Here is a 16803-nt window from a genome sequence, read left to right on the forward strand (position 1 = left end):
CCAAGTACTGAACTCTCTGAAACTAAGAGCCCAGACAAACCTATCTCATCTTACGCTAATTGTCTCAGCTACTTTGTCACAGTGGCCAACAGCTAACATGGCTGGCTCATAGAAGAAAATAACAGAGGGAGAAAGCTGTTTAGTCATCTTCCACATTGGCTCACAGATGTGAGGGGTGCCATGAGGGGAGTTACTCATCACCCACAGGCTCTGATCAGCTCCAGGAAACACCACTTCTGTGTGTCCCTCAAAGAAAACACCCTTTAACAGAGAAAATTCCTTTGTCAGTTGTTTTTTAAGAGGGACGTGAAGATGAATTTGTGTGATGTAGGGGCCAGGGGTCTGCAGGGGACAACGACCTCAGCCCCACAGCCATCAACTTCCACAATTGACCTCTTGCTACCAGAAGCAGAGACAATGATGATGAAAGCACACGGCCAACACCTTTCAAGGTTAGCTCCATTGTCCATGGCACGTGGTGTATATCAGGTGTTTAAGCAATGAGAAATGAAAGAAAAAAAGGGGGCGGGAATTGATCAAAGGCAGGGCCCTCTGTAAACCTGAGGAATGGGGTCTACTTTTTGTACAACTTTCCAAGGTGCCATTCTTTCAACTTCAAGAACTAATGATGGGGAAGTTGCTGCCTTTGCATAATGCCAGACAGTCGTCAAGTTGGACATAGAGACTTAGATGCTGTTCACGTGTAGACCATCCTGGAAGCACAGTTATCTGGAGCTGCAAGCCTGGTCCATCTTCTAAGTTATTCTGGTTGGTTGCCATGGAGATAGCTACTGGTGAGGCTGTTAAAAGCAGGTCCCTGGACAGGATATGCTATGTAATAAATAAAATGGGAGGCCTACAGGGCTTTAAAGCTGTCTCTTCCCTCAGGAAGCAGGGCTGTTAACAGGTCTCAGACAGGTGCCTTATCCAAAAAAAAAAAAAAAAGTTTTTTATTTCTGTTATGGGAGAGTCAGGTGATTGGAGAGCAGAGCAGGGCACAATGTTTTGGGTTGACCCCGACCCCAGAGCTGCAGGCTACTGGTTAGACTTACCCAGATATGTACTGAAAACCAAAGGCTCAGAGATGGCCTCTGCAAATCTCTCAGTGTGCCAGAGCAAAGGCATCTGGGACCTCCCTGAATGTACTTGCCACTTGAGGTCTGCTAGGTTGCTGGCTACATGGTGCTATCTGTGGCCACAAATCCAAGTTCTGGTCAATGTAATTTAGGCAGCGAATCAACTCACAGCTTCCAGGAGCCTTTCTTAAGTTGTGACTCACTTTCTTATCTTCCTCTAGCTCTGGAGTGCACAGGCGTCATTATTGTGGGCTCATAGGGTTCAGGCCAACACAACTGAAGGAGCAATAAGATTGGGGGAATGTTTGGAATCACCAGGGCTCTCAGAAGCAGAGATACCCACAGGCCTTAGGCAGGTTATTTCTGGATTTGCCTTACGTAAGTAAAGAGAAATATATAATAACTATTTCTCATGGCTGAGTCTCTGCTGAAGTTTTTACATGGCTTGCAGCCTTCAATGTTTTAGCTCCTTAGAGATGTGAGCTTTGGAGTTTGCCAGTAACATAGTAGAGCCCCTAACCAAAGAAGGGAGAAAGGCAAAAATGTTTCAATGGGGGCTAATGAGATGTTTTAGGTTCAAATCCTCACCTGTCACTTTCTAACCATATGGGCTCAGGCAAATGCCCTCTCTTTCAACCGTGGTTAACTGATGTTACCCTGTGGAAGGGCTCAACAGTATATATCCCACATGGCTGCTGAGATGTTTTAGTCTATGTTATCCCGGTAGAAACTCACAGCTTCGAGACAGTGTGTGATTTCTTGGCTCAGTGCCCACGAACCATGTGTTGTCTTCTGTGTTTGTCTTTTCAAGTTCAGCCCTGCAGCCAGGAGTTTCTCACTCAGCCCAAGCCCATAGTCCCGCTGACCTTTCACAGAGATTCCTCAAGCCGGCTCCTCCTCGGCAGTGAAGCTCAGGGATTAGTGGCCACTAACTTCTGGTGATCCCTTTGGTAAGGGCCGAAAGACTGAGGTTAAAGTTGTTTGCTGTACAACCCAGAGTGCATTGTGGGGGGGTGGGGGTGGGGGCTGAGTTCTTCTCTGCTGCCTTCTTGCCCGCCCATCTAATTTCTCTTGGGCCCAGTTAATCTTACTTATATGTGAGTACAATGAAATCAATCCTACGCAAGGTTATAAGATGCCTGGCACACGAGAGAGAGAGAGAGAGAGAGAGAGAGAGAGAGAGAGAGAGAGAGAGAGAGAGAGAGGGAGAGAGAGAGAGAGAGAGAGAGAGAGCGCTTTACTGGGTCTTCCAGCTTTATTTGCTCATCTGCAGCCCCTTTGATACCAAGAACTGGCAATTCAGAAATCTCAAACAGAGAGAGAAAGCTCTCGCTGGAATCTGGGGCACAGACCCAATGTTCTCTGGAAAGGGGCCCCCTTCCCTAAGTTTTCATCTCTTCTTTTATAACGCACATTTCCTCGTTGGGTCGGTCAGACTTTAATGGTTTCTTTCTCTATTATTGTGGCTGTCCCATGGGCCAGGGGTAAAACTGGCTGACTGCTTAGACAGACGAATGAATGGGTGGGAAGGAGAGGCAGCCTACCCACACTCCTAGGAGCTCTTCAGGAGTCCTGGACTAACAGCGTGGCTGTCTAGACCACCGACAGAAGCTTCTAGATACCTGGAGCTTTCTTTCCTGTCTCTGTCTCAGCAAGTGGTTCTCTAAGGCACAGTCTACAGCTTCCTGCACTGGAGTTACCCTGGCAGAAGCCCTGCTTCCTTGGATGCAGCAAAGGCCAGCCAAAGTATAAACCCCAGGGCGGGCTGTGGACTGTGGATTCTTCTGCTGTGCTTGAATCTTGAAGGCAACTCCACAAACTGTGTTTTGCGCTTCCAGGAATGTGGCGAGAGCCTCACTCCGGCTCAACTGTCTTCTTGATTTATTCCTATCCAGTTAGTGTTCTGAAGTCTTGGGAGACTAGGGTTGCTAGCCTGCTCATTTAGCAGTTGCTGCAATGCATAGAATCTGCCAGCAGAGGGCACTAGAGGCCCACATATTTTGTACCTGCTGGTTTGGCTCCCAGTCTTAAAAATCTTTATTACTTTTTCTTTTTAAAGTAGGGGGGATATGAACTTTTAACACTGGTTACCTTAGAAAACTAGAATAAAAAACCCCAAATGTTTTCCCCAAAAGAAATTTCTTGTATCTTTAATAGAATCAACAAATATCTTACATTTCCTCATCCCCAAGCCTATAGAGACTTAGGACGGAGGGACACACTTTCCAAATAAGGTAGTCACTTGTCCACAATTTCATTCCTTAGGCACAGGAAGGAGATAACTCATGAGTTCATCTTGTTGGGCAATGTAGCACCATGCATGCCACTGAGGGGCAGCTACATTGACCCATCATTCACACGCCACACTGTATCTGTCCATGGAGGACTTTGTTAACATTCAGCTATTGAGACATTGTTTCTACTATATAAAAATGGATGTTTCTGTGGAAGGAGTTATAAGATGCAGACATTCAAAATAGAAGCAGTGTTGCTTCACTGACACAACTGATACAAACGATTGGCTGCAGACATCTTCACACTGACACACACAGATACAAATAGAAGGATATATACAGACACCCACACTGACAACCACAGACAGACAGGCAGACAGAGAGACACACAGACACACAAACAGATAGACATACTGACAGATACACACAGATATATAGATAGAGACACAACACAGCAGTGTGTATCTTTTCATATTGTGAACATCCTGTGAGACACACACATACACATACACACACACACACACACACAGCCACTCTTCACCATATGCATCAGTATACCTATTCACACTGTGCACACTCTTTTCTTGCCTGCTCCTTTATGAACAAGCTGTCAACAATTTCATGAGCACAAATGGGCTTCCCCCAGTTAAGGCTGCAAAGCACCCGCTCTCATGGATGACCTACTATGTTTTTAACGAAAACATAAAGAAAACATAGGGCAAACATAGGGGAAAATGCAAGCACCATAAAAAACCTAGGGTGTGTGTGGCTGTCTTGAGAGGGCCATTCTCCTGTGTACACCTTCATGTGTGTCCTTAGTTACTTCAAGTCTGTCAGAGTGTTTCAGACATTCCAGTGGCCTGTGATAGTACCTATGTCTGGGCAAGCCATTTTTTTTTTAAATCTCTGTTGATTTCTTAAAAATCTTTCTTTCCTTTATGTTTCTATATAGCTAGCTACACTGACATGGCTTCCAGGTTACCAGCTCATGTATCCAACAAACAGCTTTATTGCTCTGGACAAAGCCCCTTCCAATGTCCTAGTCTCTTCCAGGATTCCCGTGGATGATGGGAGAGGATGAAAGGTGTTGAAAAGATTGCATATTTGAGACCAAAGACTCTAGAACAGTTTGGAGGCATCCACCTCAGAGGACTCATACCTGGAGGGGAACACACCAGGGCAGACGGAGGGAAGGAGGCGGATGCTGAGGATCATCCACTGGTTAGCCTCTCACTTCACTTTGGGACCTTGGCTTTTGTGCTACTGTGTTGCAGCCCATGTTGGGTGCAGGGTGCATGCCGTAAGCTGACCCGCAAGGCACCTCTCCACACCAGGTACAGAGTTCTCTAAGATTTGCCCATTTCCTTGACATTTCTTCTAGCCCACTGTTCCATTTCTCTCTTGTTTCAAGCCTCACATCTAAGTCCCAATTTTCTAGTGGAGTTCTATGGGATTTCCTATTTTTCTATTGCACCCATTTTGGGGGTGGGAGAGAAACCCGTCAAAGAGAGTTTAGTTGACTGGGTGCTAGTGAGTAGCTCAGATCTGTACCTACTTCACAGAGGAAGGAACTTGGGCTCAGAAAGCAGCCCTCTGCTCAAGGCTGCACAACTAATGAGTGAGCACTGGGATCCCCACACATCTGCAGATTTGTGGGCCTGACAGACCGGCTGTGCTCTGGGGCAGCTGGAGGGAAAGGCTGCAAGAAGTTGGTGCATGTTACCGGGTGCCATTCTTGTCAGTGGAAACACAGCCATCTGAGATGAGTGAGTTTTCTGAAAGCTAGGCTAATGTGTTTTCCTGGCCTGTCGTCCAGAACTACATTGGAGTGATGCTCCAGATGTCTGAGGCTAGACCACAGGGGGTCTGTAGCTTCTGTCCTGGCCCATTGAGTTGCTGTTCTTTGGGCTTTCTCTCTTGGTGTTATAAGCTGAACCCAGCTCAAGGGCTCTAGCCTTCCAGTTGTCAATGTCCAAGTACCAGTCACCTTAGTGAAGGACATCCCCCAGCTGTCTGAGTCTTCTCCATAGAGGCCCAGACATTAGAGCTGGGCAGAGAGAGAGAGAGAGAGAGAGAAAGAGAGAGAGAGAGAGAGAGAGAGAGAGAGAGACAGCCACCGCTCCTTCACATGTACATCAAAGAAAGAAAGTCAGAAAAGAATAGATAGGAAAGCCCAATGGGCTAGACTGTCATCGCATCACTTAGAGAACACAGGACGCAAAACTCACCTTTGGCACTGCTGAGGCTTGGCCATGACCTAGGGTAGGAAAGAGAACAAACATGAGCATTGGCTACCGAATCCATCATGGGCTCCAAAAGAATGAACACTCGAAAGATGCATGCCATGGTTGATTCTGTGCAGCCTGGGCAAGTGTGTTCATATGTGTGCAGGTGCACAGGCACGAGTGTCCATGTGTAAACAGTTGTACTTGTGTATGGATGTGTACCCTTGTGTGAGCATGTATGTGGAGGCCAAAGGACACCTCAGCTTGTCCCTCGGTTGGCTTTGACATTTGGAGACAGGATCTGTCGTTGGGGTGGAGCTCACCAGGTAGGCCGGGCTGTGGCCAATGAGCCCCAGGGACCATCTCATTCCTATTTCCCCAGTGCTGGAGTATAGTCACCTAGTCACCTACTCCTGCTTCCTGCTTGTTAAAAACTATTTATGTATGTATGTATGTATGTATGTATGTATGTATGTATGTATGTGGGTTAGAACTCAGGTTTCTGCAAGGTAAGCACTTTATCCTCTGAGCAATCACCCACCCAGCCCCCGGTCTGTGTAATACAAGCATGAAGCAAGCTCTTCATGTTTATATAACTGTAGGCTTGAGGTAACATTTTATTAGAGATGGTATAGAAAATAGAAGACATATGTAAGAAAAAAATCATTAAAAAAAAAAGAAGAAAAAAATCAATACCGTGTTCCTATGTGTATGTGTCTGTAATGAGGATACAAGCATACTTTTATAATCAAAACAATGTATTAATGTATATGCATGAATAATGTGTGTGTGTGTGTGTGTGTGTGTGTGTGTGTGTGTAGTTGCCACGGCACATATGTAGGGATCAGAGGACAACTCTCTGGACTTGGTTATCTACTTCCACTCTACCATGACAAGGTACCTCATTTCTCTGCTTCCTGCTCTAGGATGACCTGTCCTAAGAGCTGCCAGGCAATGCCCCTGCCTCCACTTCTCATCTCCCCTTAGTAGGGCTGCAATTACAGATGCCAGTCACAGCACTAGGCTTTTTGGGTGGGTTTCGGGCATGGAACTCAGGTGGTCAGGATAGCATCAGTGCTCTATGCACACATTAAGACACATAGGTGTTTAGATGTCTTCATGTGAGTGTGACACTCTATTCATTACGCAGTGTTATTGAAAAACACATTTGTTGGCCACTGTGGCCCTTTTGGAGAGGATTTAGGCTCTTGCTAATTATTGAGCATTGTAAACAAGATTGCAAAACCCGTCCTTTCTTGCATTGCAGTCTCATCTCTGCACATCTCGGCGGGCAGACAGTTATCCAGTCCAAAGAAAACACCAGAGTGGGGCATTCTCAGTCCCTGGTTGCACATTCCTCAGATGCTTTCTGGATGGCTTTGTATTGATTCATATTAACTTATGTTTTTACCCATTGAACATGAAGTGGCTGCCCGCTGTGTCTCACCACCACGATCCGTGTTCCAACCCCACTTTACCTATTTGACACTTGATCCTCATTGCTCCAATTTTGTTTCTGAGATGGCTACCACGTTTGAATAATTACACGCCTCTCCTCTTTGGTAAGTCACTTGGGCACATCTTTGTTCATTTTCTGATGCTAAGTTCTTGGCGTAGCCACAAACGTCACCCTTGGACAGCGTTCCCTTGGGTGTAACTTTTCCCTAGATTTGGCTTCTGGCCGGGAAAAACCCCAGGGCAATGGAAAGCTCCAAGGACTGCTGCTTCCGTGAGCTGACTTGTTTGCGCCTTTAATAACCGCTGGCCCTCTCTGCACACCTTTCCTCCGAGGCGCTCTAAGTGCGTCACAGCTGCAATTAATTGAGCATCGCAACACACATTGCGTGTAAATATTTATGAGGCCTATCTGTGGCTGGGATGTTGGGCACACAATAGTTAAGCAATGAAGCATTAGTAACCAGGAAACGGGAGCTTAGGAGTCCAGATGCTGCCTGTTCGGATACTGCCCCTTTCCTAACTTCATCTTCCAAATGACCTTGGGGAGCCGATGCCCTCCCAAACAAGCAACAGGGCACAGGGATGCACAAATAGCCCAATCCAGGCAGTCGCCGAGAGGCAAGGAAATTGCTTTAAGCTCTGCTGCTACTCCAGCCTGGCTGTCTCCCTACCCAAGCCTGTGGGATGTGCTGAGTCTCACGGGGGAGCCACGATGCATCTGCAGCCCAGAGCCCTGTGGTTAGCAGTTGGTGCCCTTTCAAGTACGCTGAGCTTCAGCAGAAACGAACAGTAAATTACCTAGTGGGACGAAAACTCTGTATGTGGAGCCTGCTAACACACTCCTGTCCACCCTAGATACATGACCTCTCCCCGCACCCCCACCGGAGATCATGGCGTCCAGATATGTAACTTATGACATGTGCAATATAGAAGGAGTTTCTACGACCGTGGCCAGTGAGTTCATTAGGAATGGAGCAAATATCCAAGGGACTGACTCCAGGCTGGGATTCTAAAGTGGGCCAGATGTAGGTAAGAACTTCTGTGCCAAAGGCAAAGTCTTCTGCAGGAACCAGGGAGGACTCTCAACACCCACTGCCTTCTGCCTTTGGCCTCCCCAGGATCTTAGAATGGAATGCTAGGCAGGAGAGTTGAGACCTGAGCCACGGTAGTGTTCTTTCTCTCCCTGGACTCTGGGATGAGGCCTTTTGGTACACAAGTGAACAAAAGATGACAAAAAAACATTGCTCATCTGTCTACCTGTCTGCCTGTCTGCCTGGGCACTGAGCAATCTTTTCAGCACAGGTTAGCACACTTACACTTATCTTCTCAATTTCTCTTTTCCCTCGAATGCATTTTTTTTAAGTTTAGATTTATGGATTGATCATTTAATAGATTTTTTTTGAGACAAGTTCTCTCTATGGTCCAGTTGGCCTTGCTTTGAACTCCCCATCTCCTGTTTCAGCCCCCCAAGTGCTGGGACTACAGATAGGTAACAGCCCAGTCCCCACTTTTCCTTTTGACTTCCAGAAAGCCATAGGTGTTACTACGCAGGTGCTGTGAAGAGCCTAGTGCTATCCAGCACTGCTGTTCTGATGACAGAGAAAGGAAGGGTGGCTGCCCGGGGGCAGGAGGAGGGTGGAGCATTTAAGGGTACAGTGTTTTGGTTTTTACAAGAAAATAGGTCTTAGGGGTAAGGTTTAGTAGCTGCAGCATGTGCATAATTAACAGAGCTGTGTGCACAGCTCGAATGTTTGAGAGCTGATCTCATGTTATGGGTTTTTATGTCATACCAAGTAATAGTTACACACAGAGATGGGAGAACATGTTTGGAGGCAGTAGATACCGGTTTCTGCCATAGGTTTTAAGCCAATGAGATCTCTTCCACTCAGCAGATGTAACTAAAACTTAACCCGCCTAGAGTGGCACAACAAACTACTGCCAGAGTCAGGTTTCCACCCCGAGTTTCATGTTATTCCCAAGCCTAGAGCAGCGACACAGCTTGCAGAAGGGCTGTGCATCTGGAAGCATCCTCCCCATTGCCAAGGCTGTCTGAAAGTGGCTGATCTGCTTCACTCTGGGTGGGGCTCCACAAGATAGTCGGGTATTCATATGTCATGTCCTCGGGGGATTCTGCACCCTAGTGGCTCTCTGTGCGTCAATGCAAGCATGTGAATTAGCAGAGGAAGTCTCAGCAAAACAGGGAAGGGGGCCGTTATTCCAGCTGAGCCTGATGCTATGATCCAGAGAGCTGGAAAAATGGGTTGGGGGTGGGGAGGCTGGCACTGTTGCCGGAGATAGAAGAAGAAGGAGGCTGGGCATTGTGGGTCTGTCTGGATGGAGTGTGGACATCATCCTGACACTAGCAGCTGCCGAGCTCTCTGGAAAGGCTCCCGTGTTAATGCTCTTTGCAGCCTGACAGCCGACGGTGACGAATGAAAGACGCTGCTAGCTGACTTTGTGGGGATTTGATATGCTCTGCCTGGGCTCCAGCGAGGGCAGCATGTTAGCAAGCTGCCCCTTGCCAGGGAATCACAAGATGTATTCTGGCTTCCTTTTGTCAACAGCATCAACAACATAACCATGTGCAAATGGACCACAGCTGGAAAGAGCACAAGACTGGCAGCATCCTCTGCCCTCATTCTCCAGCTATAGACTCCCCTTCACATCTGGGCCTGAAGGAAGCAGGTTTTTCCTTCCTCTGCACTTCCTGCGTGTGTGGCAGGTGTCATCACGGTGGCAGGCAACTTTGAAAACTATAGGATGATCAAGATTTGATCCTCACACGTCTGTGGTTTTCTGATATGAAAGCTTATTACAAATCAATTTTAAATCTGGAATTATTTTTAATTTTTAATTCTTTTAAATAATTGAATGCATTTAATGAGCTTTAATTTTTAAAGAATACTAAAACAAACACTCCCCTCCCCCACTTCTCCTGCAGCCTGGCGCACTGGATGTGAGGATACAGTGTACTCCTATCCATGGGAACACGGGTGTGCTCTCTGGGTCCCGTAGAGATGGGGCTGAGCCATGTCTCCAGGGTTGAACTCCTGGAGTAGAGACTAATAACTCATTGCTCCCTGGAATTTGGTAGCAAACCCTGAGGGAAGTGATTCATGTGATCTTACATCACCAGCCTTTTTTCATCACCCAAGCTTCCAAGCGCTACTGGTTCTAAGTCTACATCTTATTTAACCTCTCTTCGCAAAATTGGAAGGTTACTCTGGAATAAGATTCTGTAGCTTTTGAAAGACAGCTGATGTGGTTAGAAAGTACTAAACTCATTTTAAATATAAAGAGAAGTGAAAGAGAACACAATTTCTGAGTTCAGTCCTCCCCCCCTCCCCTTAATTTGAATGTCTGCATTGGGACGCACACAGACTGTCCTGAGGAACAGTGTCTTTGTCTCCACCCTCGGACTCTCATAGAACACTTGTGCCAGATGGTGAATTAGAGATGTTAGCAACTCCTTCAATTTGCAGGTGGGTGACGAGACGATTGATTCCCTCTGGAGCCAAAGGTGCTCCACACCCAGACTGGTGAACCCTGTTTAGAGGAGGAAGTTCTCACTGGAGAACTACGGGCCTAAGGTTTGGATACACACGGAATAGTCAGAGGGTGGAGAACCTGGAGGACTCAGCGGGCTGGTGTGACTGGAGGTGTACAGTGGAAAGTTTGGCGTGGCAAAGATGTGCAAAACTGTGTCTCAGTAAGGTAATCTAGGAACACACAGAGTGGTTGGAAATGGGCCAGCTGGGATGTCCAATGGTCTTGGGGGATGGGGGAAGAGCATAACGGTGGGTGCAAGTGCCTTTCTTATTTCTCAAGGGACCACAAAAATCTCCTGTATTTCCTGGATGTACACACCACCCTTGTTTGACTGAATTCAACCATACAACTGGAACAGAGCCCATCTTGAATTCTCAGACTAACTATAGTGGTCCCTAAGAGGAGATGGGCACCTCGTCTGGGGCCTAGAGCTTGGTCTGTAAGTACAGGCATATTGGTGAATGAGCAGGACTGAGTAAATGGGTGAGAGGATGCAAGCCATGCTCACATGCTCATGGGTACGAGGCATCCCATGAAGATGTAGGCTTGGAAATGCTTTGCAGCCACGTCCTATCACAACGAGGCTAATAGACTATCCAAACATAGTAGTAGTCTTCTACACCAATTCCCTCGGAGTGGGGAAGGTCTACATTTTCACAATAGTGGAGACTGGGGAGGGTCCCATGGTCCTTGGAAACTAGTGAAATTTAGTCAAGGTGAAATCGTATCAGCTTTCTATTTGATAAGTGAACAAATGGCCCTGCTGTTTTTTCAAACTTCCATGGTGAGTTTCTAGAATCTTCCTCTTTTGGACATACCAACTATACACATCTGTGGCTATTCTGATACACATATACTCTACACTATTGAAGTCCAGAATGCTTTTATTTGATTAATTCCTGTGAACACTGTTTGGGGAAAATGGCTTGAGAAGTCCTCACATATGGTACCACCCATATCTCCCTGAGCTTTCCCTTACCCCAGTAACCATCTGGATCACCTGTCTTCCAGCTCGTGTGCAACTTCTTGCTCTAGTGATATATCTCCGCAAAGTTAGAAAGCTACATGCGATTATTTACATGCTACTTATATTGATGAACTTCTGAGGACAGACAGCATGTTCTTGAGTGCTACGGTCCTCTTCACATTAGCAGAGAATGCTTCTGACAAAGACTCAAAACTGACGATGGAGCTGGTCACCTGGATGGGTGCTACCGCAGGCAAGTCAGACAGCAGGATGGCTTGTCACACCCATTTTAGCTGGGACACTGCCTCAGTTGTCTGAAGAATTGGAAATCCTCTTCACCTCTTTTTGATCTTCTCTGCTTGGTCTCTGCCTCGCATTCCCAATCCCCTCTTTCCTTGTACCCAGGTTAGAGTTCTCTCTGCCATCCACTCAAATGTATCCAGTATACACTTGACACTGAAAATGGCTCTGGGCACAGTGATGTGTCCAATAACCGGGGTTTTCAGCACTACAACGCTGTCATGACTTGACTTTCACCTTACATTTCCTTGGTCCCTTTCATCGGATGCTTATCCTGGCACCTACTACTAAGAGCTTGTTGTGTGGCTAAGACAAAAGGTGACAGACAACCCAGTGGATGCTTGCATCCTCAGAGAGTGTGTTGGGTCACTTGGAAGCTTACCCTATTTTCTGTACCATGGAGTGGATACAGTAAATGACCCTCACCAGTGCTGTGAAGTCCCAGAGCGGCTGTGTTTGGCAAGGCAAAACCTGAGTCTGGAAGAGCAGCCAGGCAACAGTGCTAGCCAACTCCCGTTCTTACATGTCTCAGGGGCATAGCAGTAGGTGTCCTTGACTACTAAGGCTGAGGACTGCCCTTTCAGGGTATTGAGATGTCACAGCCATCTGCCACTTGTTCCCTGGAGAACAGGTTTGGAGCAGGAAAGGGAAATTGCTTTGTGGAAAGCAAAGACAGAGATCAGAGTGTTGGGTCTGCTACTGACTGGAGTCTGGATTTGGCTAGACCTTCAGTTGACCAAAAGATCCTATTTCCTTGGGTCCCTACAGAGCCAGCTTCTCTTCTGCCATGTACAGGACTTATTGCCTTTCTGTTTTTGCATCCCCAACCCTCCCACCCCAGCACAGATCAAGCATCTTCTTGGCCAGAGCTGTGTTTTGTTCATTCCTTAAGAAGGCCCACGTAAGAGTCAGAAATGATTGTAGTAGGAGAGCCACTGACGTCCTTCATGATATCCTCTTCCTTTCATCCATTTGATGCTGTTCAGCCATAATGAAAGCACAGGGATGAGACCAGAAGCCTCTCACTTGGGCTCTAAGGCTCGAGCAGTAAAACTGAGGTTCTTGAACCTGAGTGTGCATCCGAGTCACAGGAGGGCTGATGTAAACACAGGGGACTGTCCCTCAATGCTTGCACTTCTCACAGGATCTCAGAGTCTGAGAAAGTACCTTTCTGAGTTCCAGTGCATGCTAAGATTGCTGGTGCCAGGCCCAGCTTCTAGAGACATCATTGCAGGAGACATCACCCTTATCATAGATATGATGTGATAACCAGTCCTGTGATACCCATATTCCTCTTTGATGGGGTTTTGCAACAGGAGTAGATTAGCGATGCTTAGGAACAGAAAACCAAGCACACTTGCCATTGGTGTCTTCAGGGCATTGGTTCCTCAACCTCATGGATTCCAGAATCTATGGCTATCGAATCTCTTTTTAATAAATACTTTGATATTTGTGTTTATCTAACTGTGTGCATTACTCCATCTAGACTTTAAATCTCTCTAGATTACTCACAATAACTAATACAATATAGACATGGTGTGAACATCTGATAGGCAGCAGGACTTAGGGAATAAGGAAGAGAAAACACTGCACGTGCTCACTGCAGAGCGTTTCTGACCTACGGCTGGTTGGAGAGGGGAGTCACAGAGAAGATCAGCTGTGTGCTGATCGTTAGGGTCCAGTCGTGATAATGGCTTTGAAGTTCAGTTCTGAATTCAAATCTAGCTATCCAGACTTACTATTTCTGTGATGATGACCGCAGTGGGCTACATCCTTAGACTGATTTCTATACTTATAAATAGGGATACAGATATCTGATTCAGATCAAACTTGTGAATGTTGAGTTTACACACTCCTTTTACGGTGTCTGGTGCATGCCGGTGCCGGATACTGATTGAGTATGGTCTCAGCTGGAAAGATCTCACTGGTGTGTTTCAGTCTCTATGTTCATGGGAAATTGCACACAAGAGAAACGGTTTTTGTCAATGGAGCCATGCAAATACCTCGAAGGGTTGCAAGACTCTCTTATCTTAGTGTTGTGTGTAGATTATGGACGTGGGAATGATCTGCACAGCCTGGGCCATGTGGCCCATGTGTGCCCCAGCACTAAGCTTAGCAACACACTTTACCAAGAACTCAGTGGACATTTGAATTCAGAGGAGGATGGAGACTTAATACCTGTGCTTAACAATATGAAGGCAGCAGACGTGAGCTCAGGGCTGTTTTCTATCTTAGTGACAATGATGGCCCTGAGGTTTATTGCAATCATGTCAAGACTAGCTGGGTAGACTCAGAGAGAATTTTTAGTCTCTTTTTACCTTTAAATGGGAGGCTGACAATCTGATTAGCTGGGTTCAGAACTAATTATAAGCTCGTAAGTTGCAACCTAGCACATATTGAGTATGCACAGACTATTACTTATTGAGAATCTACTATTGTCCAGGTGTTACAGAGACCATTGGTTCACTCTCCAAATATCACACTGTGTGGAGTGCAGGGCACTCAGCTATAGAGGAGAGTCAACCCTTCCCAAATAACATTTACTGAAGTTCACAGCTGGAGATAGCTCCTATAAAACACACCATCAGTTAGCAGGTTGGCTGAAATTTTGGCTAAGGCCTAGGGGATGCAGTGTGCACGGTGACACTGCCCATCATCAGCATCCTCCCTTCTCTGTTGCTCAATGCCAATGATTGTCATTTTATATGGGAAATGAACACGTTGGTTTAATAGATACTAAAGTAAGAGAGTGGACCGAAATATGTCGTTTTCAGACATTTTAATTTGATTTATATATCTCAAAAACTAATTTATATTCATATAATGCTTTCATTATAAAATATGCAGTGGTAGAGAGATTTGTGTGAATATGGGAATTTTAAAAAAATTGGTTTATAAATGGCCTGGAACAGGTTGCAGAAGCGCCATCAGTTGCTCTTTTTAATATATCTTGAGCATGCTATGACACATCCTGAAATAATTTGCTTCTGGGGGAAAAAAAACCACTACTCACCTCTCTGTCTTTTCCCCCTAAAATGTAACTGTAAATATTACTTTGATGTATGTAATTGCTTCAACCCTCTCTCTCTTGGAAGGAAGGCTTCTAACCCTTCCATTTCCCATCTCTTGCTTTTGTCAAGAAATAAGAAAAACAGACTTAAAATGCATTATTCAAATGTGTGTAATGTAAACATTAAAGAAGTCTGAGTGCAGCTACAAATTTCCCTTTTCTTAAAATGTTTGTGAAAAATAACTTGTGTGTTCTGTCTGGAGGGCATTCATCCACTGTGAAGAGGGAGTTGACTTACTGCAGTGTACCTTAGGATGGCAGAGCTAAGGCAGAGGGGCACATAGTAGGACCTGGAGAATGCATGGATTGGCTTGAACTAGATGAGGGGTGCCAGAATGCAAAGACCTTTGGGTACTGCTGGAAAGAGAGGCTCTCCCTGGAGGACTTGGATGAATGACATGTTCTGAGCACCAGGTTTGAGTGTTAGCATCCACAACCCATTATTCCAGTCATTCAGGGGGCAAGGGACACACCATGCTTCCGGGTATTCAGAGGGAGAGGGATAGATGGTCCCTAAGGTGTCTCTCTTGGGCTCTTTAGAGACTTGGGTGAAGTAGGAGAAGCCCCGGCCAGCAAAGCTATGGAGTCCAGGGCCCCTCAGGCAAGGCATGTATCTACACCCTAGCTGGCTATCCAGCCCTCCTCAAGTCTCTTCTTCGACTTTGTGAAGTAATCCGATGAGGATAACATTGTTTTTGTGTCTATGAGTCTGTGTATGTGAGTCTCTGTGTGTCTATGTGTATGAATCTCTCTGTGTATGTGAGTCTCTTCTGTGTGTATGAGTGTGTGTGTGTATGTGAGTCTCTGTGTGTATGTGTATGCATATGTGTGAGTATGTATGTCTCTGTGTGAGTCTCCCTGTGTATCTGTGTTTGTATAAATCTGTATGTATCTGTATGTGAGTCTCTGTGTGTGAGTCTACATATGTGTGAGTTTCTCTTTGTGTGTTATGTATATTGAATGCATGTGTGTGTGCGTGTGTGTGTCAGCTTTACCTGTCACAGAATTAAGACTTTCACTCCTCTGATAATAAATAAATAAACATCCTGACCTATTTTTCAGCAGAGAGACGTTCTGGAATCTCAGATCACCGAATCCTTCTTTCGTTGTCCTTTTATTGCCCCTGGGATGAGAGAAAATGGATTATAGCTGGGAAACAGCAAGGAGCTGGAGGAAAAATTAATGAAGTGCATTCATTCATAGAAACAGCCCCCCAGTCGGATTTGAGTAATTAACGCCTTGCACATCTTTCTGGCGTTCTCTTTGCATCTCCACTGGGGCTAAAAATATGTTTAAAGAAACTTAATTACTTGCAATTGTGTTTTGGGGCACCATTTTACCGGGCAGGGCTAAGATGGAGGAAATGCCTAGGTCAAGGTGAAGGTGAGGCTTTCTCTCCTCCTTCAGTGCCTCACTCAGTTGTCTGTAAGCTTGGTGAGTTCCTCTGCCTGGGAAAAGCGCAGACTGCTACGTCGTCGCTGACAGGAGGCCTTTAAGCTACTGCGAGGATGACAGTGACTTGAGCCAGGCACAAGTCTAGCTGTTTTACTGCGTCAGCTGAATTTGAGAAAAGTCTAGCAAACATCATCCCACGTAGAAAGGCAGACGATTTAGCAAGCACAGCTCCGATCCAAGTAATATTTAGGCACTCTGCGAAGGCATTTTCCACAAAGAGATTAAATGATTTTAAATTGAGTTAATTTGTTAAAATTCATTAAATACATTTACTATCATGAGCCATCATTGTTATGCATCTTAGCTCATCTAATTAGTCCGGTTCCACATACTCTCTTCTCTTTGCAGACGTTGCCTGCCTGGGCTTTATCAAATGCTTCCTGGGGGATTCCTTTCCTGCACAATTGCCCCTCGACAACTAGTTAGTTAGCTGATCTAACTTCACAACCCTCATGCTCTCTCCACATGG

The 16803-nt window shown here is 45.9% G+C and overlaps 1 protein-coding gene across 3 annotated transcripts in view; it reads right to left on the bottom strand.

Annotated features, from left to right (window-relative positions):
* Positions 1-16803, bottom strand: part of Clnk (cytokine-dependent hematopoietic cell linker) — a 171271-nt gene that overhangs the window by 73394 nt on the left and 81074 nt on the right. For 2 of the 3 annotated variants that reach the window (XM_006503974.2, NM_013748.3), the window contains 2 exons: positions 15931-16002; positions 5539-5567 (listed from right to left, as the gene is read on the bottom strand). In XM_006503974.2, coding sequence (XP_006504037.1) covers positions 5539-5567; positions 15931-16002 — 101 coding nt within the window. The remainder of the gene's footprint in view (positions 1-5538; positions 5568-15930; positions 16003-16803) is intronic. The other variant, XM_011240734.1, reaches the window with a different exon arrangement.

The sequence above is a fragment of the Mus musculus genome, chromosome 5 (assembly GCF_000001635.26).
Source record: "Mus musculus strain C57BL/6J chromosome 5, GRCm38.p6 C57BL/6J".
Taxonomy (NCBI): domain Eukaryota; kingdom Metazoa; phylum Chordata; class Mammalia; order Rodentia; family Muridae; genus Mus; species Mus musculus.